The following is a 6598-nucleotide window of genomic DNA, read 5'->3' as shown; positions in this document are numbered from 1 at the left end:
TCGTTGCGGATGGCGAGCTGCAGGTGGCGCGGGATGATGCGCGTCTTCTTGTTGTCGCGGGCCGCGTTTCCGGCCAGCTCGAGCACCTCAGCCGCGAGGTACTCCATGACGGCGGCGAGGTAGACGGGCGCCCCGGCGCCGACGCGCTCGGCGTAGTTTCCCTTGCGCAGGAGGCGGTGGATTCTGCCGACCGGGAACTGGAGCCCAGCCCTGCTTGAGCGGGACTTTGACTTGCCCTTGACTTTGCCTCCCTTTCCGCGTCCGGACATGGCGTTTGGCTAGTGGCGTAAGCGCTAAACACGTAACCGTAACGGTGCGAGCCGCAGCGAGTCGAGCAGCGGAGTGCGTGCGTGTGCCGGCGGCGGCGGGGTGGGGGTCCCTTTATGGGCTCGGGTGCGGCGGCCGGTTGCGCGCGCGCCCCATTGGTCGGCGGCCGCAACAGGGCGAGCTGGTAAAGGTGCGGTGTTGCGGTAGCGGCGGGTGCCACTGTGTGGGGAGACGCTGACTAGAGCGGAGCGCTTGCTGCCTGTTGTTGTACGTTCGAGATGCCGCCCAAGACTAGCGGGAAGGCCGCCAAGAAGGCCGGCAAGGCGCAGAAGAACATTTCGAAGGGCGACAAGAAGAAGAAGCGCAAGAGGAAGGAGAGCTATGCCATCTACATCTACAAGGTGCTGAAGCAGGTGCACCCCGACACGGGCATCTCGTCGAAGGCGATGAGCATCATGAACAGCTTCGTGAACGACATTTTCGAGCGCATTGCGGCCGAGGCGTCTCGCCTGGCGCACTACAACAAGCGCTCGACCATCACGTCCCGCGAGATCCAGACGGCTGTGCGGCTCTTGCTGCCTGGCGAGCTGGCCAAGCACGCCGTGAGCGAGGGCACGAAGGCGGTGACCAAGTACACGAGCTCCAAGTAAGGAGGAGGTTGTTACTTCGGCTCTTGGAAGGAAGGAAGGAAGGAAGGAAGGAAGGAAGCTCCCTCCGTTGCGAGAGCGGCAAAACGGCCCTTTTCAGGGCCACCAAATTGCCTTTGCGGGAAGAGCGGAATTGTTTGTGTGTGTGTGAGTGAGTGAGTGAGTGAGTGAGTGAGAGGGGCGGCATAGCTACCCGGTTTGGTTGGTTGCGAGGCAGCTGGTGGTGCTGCTGTGCCGTGGTGGTGTGGTCTCGAATGTGGTTGTGGTTGTGGTTACTGGGGTACGGCCGCGAGGGTTTGGTTGCCGCCGGTGTGACGTGGAATGCGTGCACGAGTCTTGGCGTGGTTGTTTGTCGACACACAGATAGATCGATAGGAGGTGTTGGTGCTGTCTGTGGCGCTGATTCATGTCTTTGTCTCCGTCTGCCCGGTTAGTCACGTGACTGCAATTGAAAGTCCTCGCGATTGATTGATTGTTGGATGTCACCGTTACGGCCGTCTGTTGTCACATCATACATGATGGCGAGGGTGAAATGTTGTGTTGCCGTCGACTATTCCCTTTGCTGTACGGCGCGTTGGTGTGTGTGTGTTGGTGACGTTTTAAATGGACGTGTCGTACTATCATCCATTACGAAGTCGCCAAGAAATGTACGGGCGGGTGGGGTAGGCGACACGCACGGTGGTGTACCTATTTGGCCCTTGATTTGATGATAGCCGTTTCTGCAGTTTGACTGATGATTGATTGGACTGTTGTGCGCACGCACGTCATTCACGGTGCACGTGTGTTCGGTTGAGTACAGTAAGCGTGAGGCTAGACGACGACGGTCGTTGTTTGTTGTTATGGGCGTACACGCGTTTCGTTGGTCTGTGTCCCCCGGTGTGAAATGGCAGGTGTGTCGGTGATGTGATCCGATCCGGCGGCTCTGAGTAACTGTCAATATCGGCGCGGTACACCGGCGTCATGGCAACGTGTCGGTGTTCACACCAGTCGCACTGTGGCACCGTCGGCGCCGCGAACGGTGACGAAAGGCTGACCTTTGATCGGTCGAGTGTCGTGTCTGGGCAGAACGTGTGGAATGAGCAAAACTGTTGGGGACGGAAACAATGGTGGAGGAGGGGAACGGAAAGTAATAAAACAAACAAAATGGAGAAGCAATCACCGGAAAACGAAGCAGGGAAAAACGGAGAGGCGCTGTCTATAGCAACGGAACGTTCCCGTGCATTGCAGCCGCACTGAAAGGCGTTTACGGCGCGGCTGCAGGTGTCGGCCGTGGTGACGGCTGAATTGCATTGCCTTCCCGGATGAAACGTTCGCCGACATGGCTCGGAGGAGGAATCTATGAGAATGCGTTGCCCTTGCCTGCCGTTTCGTGTGCCCTCCTGTTGTGTACGCTGTTGTTGTCCGGTGTAGCGAAGGGTGTGTATGTAGGGGTGTGTGTGTGTTTAGTGGGGAATTGGAAGGTCGATAGCTGCCGTCACGGTCAAGATAACGCAGTCAAAGGTGTCGCGAAAAAGTGTGTTAGCCGTGGTTGGTTGGTTCGTGTGTTTTAAAGAGAATGGACGAGAGAGAGAAAGTAGGTGGAGAGTGCGTTGCGTGTTGCCTAACTGCGTCCGCGAATATGGCAGTAGTTGGTGGTGGGCGTGCCCTTGCATGTGGCCCGGAAGGCGTGTCCGTTTCGCGGTAGTGGCACCGCTGCTGGCATATTCGGGAGATGGGAGGGGCGCGAAAGGAGAAAGGAGACGCGGAGGCTTTTAAAGACGGGGAGGGCGCGTGTGGGTGGCTCGCGCTGCGCTCGGCGGTTGTGTTTGTGCAACAAATGTGTTGCCGGGAGGGGACCGTTGTTGTGGTGCGGTTGTAGCCTCAGACGCGGCCGGCAGTGAACGTGAGACGACGGATGCGGGCCGGGGCGGCGCATGTCGCCGGTGCCATGCCTTTTAAGAGCCGCGTGGTCGGGGGTGTGCGCACCGTGTGTCGTGTTGCGAGACAGCATCATTTGTGCTGCGTGGCGTGGCGTGGCGTGGGGGCGAGGAGAGCGAGCCGCGCGGTGTGCTTGTGCGCCGGAGAATGGCACACTGCGCCTGCCCGTTGAGGAGGCCGATGGCCGTGGTGTGGTGGAAATGGAGCGCGTCGGACGTGCACCAATGAGAAAGAGAAACAAAGCGGCGACAACGAACGAAAGGGGGAGGGAGGCCATTGTGTCACATGCGGCGGTGGGAGGAAAAAAAAAAAAACAAACAAACAAACAAACAAGAAACGAAGACGTAAGAAAGAGGAGAAACAACAAAGAGAATGAGTCGTGCGTTCGCGAGGGGGGGTGCGCGTGTAACTCCGGTACGCGCAGTGCCGGAGCCCAACGGCTGTGTCGTCGACGCCAGTGCTTGTCGGCCGAATGGGTGCGGGAATAGAGGCAGCGTCGGCACGGAGAAGCAAGCAAGAAGGAAGGACGCACGCGCGCTGCGGCGTTTGGCGCGGTTTGCGGCTGGCGCCTTTGGTGGCAACGGCCGGGACAAGCAGCGGTGTATGGTGGTGTGCGGGGCGGACAGGGGCGGCGGCGGTGGTGGACTGGGAGGAGGCGAGGCGGCGCCGACGGTGGCGTGTGGTACGGCGAAAACGGGACGGACGGACGGCGGATGTTGGAGAGGCGCCGCGCACGCAGACACATGGAAGGAAGGAAGGAACGAACGCAAGGGAACAAATGGAGGGGGCGAATGTGGAGATGCGGGCAGGCGGTGGTGTTTGTGGGCATGTGGTGGGGAGAAGGGCGGGGGCGGGAGGACAGAGGCGAGGCGACTGCGTGCTTGCTCGCTCGCTCGCGTGTCTTTTGTTTTTGTGTTTGTTTTTCCATCGTTTGGTCGCCTTGGAGCCTGTCGGTCCCGTCCGTGTGTGGCCACGCTTCGGGTGCGTGTATGTTTGTACGTTTCGTTTGTTCGTCTTCTGCAGCAGAGGCGGTGCGCGGCAGTGGGAACGCCTGCCTGGCGGCTGGGACGGCCAGCAAATGCGGTTGGATGGGCGGCCACAGCACCGCACCTGTGCCCAAGGAGGCGACGCTGGCGGCGGGGCCCCCTCGGATGCGGCCGGCTGGGGGCTGTGTGCGCTGCCGCTGCCGCTGCCGCCGCCGCCGCCGCCGCCGCCGCCGCCGCCGCCGCCGCCGCCGCCGCCGGTGCTGGTGCTGGTGCTGGTGCAGCAGCAACAACGACGAACAACGAGTAAGCAAGAAGAGGACGAAGCGGATGGCTGGTGGGTGAGTGCATTTATTTAGGCGGTCGACAAGGCAGTGCGTGATGTGGCGTTGTGACGGGGGTTTGCTCACGTGGCCTCGTTTGTGTTGATGCGCAGGAAGATGAGATGCGGGCAGACGCAGACGCGTACAGAGAGACGAGCCCGGTCTGCAGCAGGATGTGTGGCGCGGCGCGCCGAGTGCAGAGCAGCGCGCGCCGCCTGGGCCGGGCTGGGCCCGCCCGGCGGCGGGCCGCGCTGTTGTCGCGGACGTGAGCGCCCCCTGGCGGGTGGTCGGAGGCGGCGCGGTGGACGTGTGTCCGGTTGGCCAGTGCACATTGCGAGTGGCTGGCTGGCGGTCGGCGGCGAGACGGGAGAGGAGGTATGTGTCGCGGGCGCCTTTGCTGCGCTGCGTCGTTGCGTGCCTGGGCGTGCGCCTGTCGACTGTGTGTGACTGTGTTGGGCGTTGTGCCACGTACGTGTGTGCTCGGCCGAAGGCGTCGGAAGAAAAAGAGAGAGAGAGACGGGCGGGAAAGTGGGTCGGTGTGCGTGCGTCGCCCGTGATGCGATGATGTCGCGTCATGTCATGTCATGTCTTTGCGAAACGGCTGCCGAGAGGTGTGTGGTGGCGAGCGGGAATGTGCGTTTGGTGGTTGCCGGCCGGCCGGCAGTTGTTGGTGGTTCCTCCTGTGTGGTTGTTTGTGCTGCTTTGATGGCAACGTGGAAGGACGCCGGTTTTTCCGTGCCTTGCGTGTGGTTGTGTCGACGGTGACTGGTTGGGGGTGTGCGCCGATGCACGTGCCATGTTGTTATGTTTGGGTCGTGAGTGTGTTTTTGGCTGTGTTGTTGTGTACGGGAAGGGGGAGAGAGGAGGAGGCGGCGGCGGCGGCGGCGGCGGCGGGGGTGATAGTGCGTGCAGTAGTGCCGTTGCGACGGGCGTCGGGTGGAGCCGTGCGTAGTGGCGGAAAGGTGTAGGTTGCGGGAAGCGAGCCCGTCGCGTGTCGTCGTCGACGACGGGGTCGCGTGCGCTGTGAATCGAGAGTGGCGGGAAAGGGGCAGCGTGCCGCTGTGTCGTGGTCGTTAGCAGAGGCCTGTGTGCCTGTCCGTTTGTTTTCTGTCGGACGCTTGGTGCGAGGTGTTTGTTTTGTTTTGTTGCCGCCGCCGCGGTTGTTTTTGTTTGTCGGCTGTGCTGTGTCGGTGGGTCGGCGAGCTGTTTTGCGGTGCGTGAATGTGTTGGTGCAAAAGTGGCGGCGGCGTCATGGCTGCGACCGCGACGAGCCGCGGGCGCGCCATTGATGATGTTGAACACAGAGCGGCTGTGTGCAATGGGAGGCCTTGTGTACGGGTAGCGGTGTTGTCGTACGTGCATCCGGCCCGGTGCGGAAAGCGCCGTTGCGGTTGCGGGTTGCCTCTGGTCGCGACGTGTGGTGCTCGGCTTTGTGGGTTTTTTTGGTGCCCCTTTGGCCGGTGGGTGGTGTTTGTTGTTTTGTGTGTGTGTGTGTGTGTGTGTGTGTGGTCGGTCTCTTTGGCGCTCGGTATATATCTGCCTCCTGCTCGGTCTTGTTGTCGACGTCGTCTGTAGTTTTTTGCGGCTTGCCGACGACCGACCGACCGAACTACTACCTACCTGTGACAGCTACGTGTGGCGCCCGAAGGTGAACGTAACGTGACCTCGGCGCCCTTAGCCTAACCTAAGATGTCCGGCCGTAAGGTAGGTGCGCGGCCACCTGACGCCTCACGTCCGAACGCTTAACCTAACTTTGACGCCTAACCTAACTTTAACCCTTAACCTAACCCACGTCCACCTAACGTAACCTAACCTAACCCAAGCGACGCCAACCCTAACCTAAGGTGTTGTACACTGCGAATGTCGAAGGCATGTTATAGTCTTAGGTGGAGAGCACTACACGCAACAAGCGGCTACACGGGTAGCAGGGGTTGTGTGGCGTGGGCTGGGCGGTTTTGTTAGGTTAGATGGCCTTGGGCAAGTACAGAAAGGGGGCAACAGCAGCCTCAACGGGTGCGGGGACCAAGCAGCAATCGGTATCGTTTGTTAATTGTCAACTGTCGAAGCTGCGTTGGTACAGTACCGGAACCGCAAGCGCTGACAGAGAAAGCACCGAAGCTCTGCAATCGTGATAAGGTACAGAAAGCTGGCTGACGCCAGGGATAAATTCTGCCGAAATTGTCACAAAGGTACAGACGGTGTTTTAGAAAGGCTCGATTGCATGCAACCGGTGGTGGTGTGTTCGTCGCTGTTTGAGTAGTAGTTTTGATCCTGTAGTGAAGTAGAGGTGGATGGTTCCTGTGAAATATTGTGGGTGGAGGTTACACCCAACAACCGAGCTAGGTTTAATAATAATTGGCTCCTTTGACCGACCTCCCGACGCAGCAGCATTAGTGGCAGAACAACGGAGAGACGGATTTTGGAAACACATTTCACATACATTTTCCTCAGCATGTTAGGG

At 60.1% G+C, this 6598-nt stretch overlaps 1 protein-coding gene across 1 annotated transcript; it reads right to left on the bottom strand.

Annotated features, from left to right (window-relative positions):
* Positions 1-4719: 4719 nt before the first annotated feature.
* On the bottom strand, positions 4720-5499 carry LOC126232411 (uncharacterized). The gene has a single exon (XM_049942673.1). It carries the CDS (start codon positions 5497-5499, stop codon positions 4720-4722), a length of 780 nt encoding a protein of 259 aa, XP_049798630.1.
* Positions 5500-6598: the final 1099 nt, after the last annotated feature.

Source organism: Schistocerca nitens, unplaced genomic scaffold (assembly GCF_023898315.1).
Source record: "Schistocerca nitens isolate TAMUIC-IGC-003100 unplaced genomic scaffold, iqSchNite1.1 HiC_scaffold_488, whole genome shotgun sequence".
Lineage (NCBI taxonomy): Eukaryota > Metazoa > Arthropoda > Insecta > Orthoptera > Acrididae > Schistocerca > Schistocerca nitens.
This window is presented reverse-complemented; position numbering and strand designations above follow the sequence as displayed.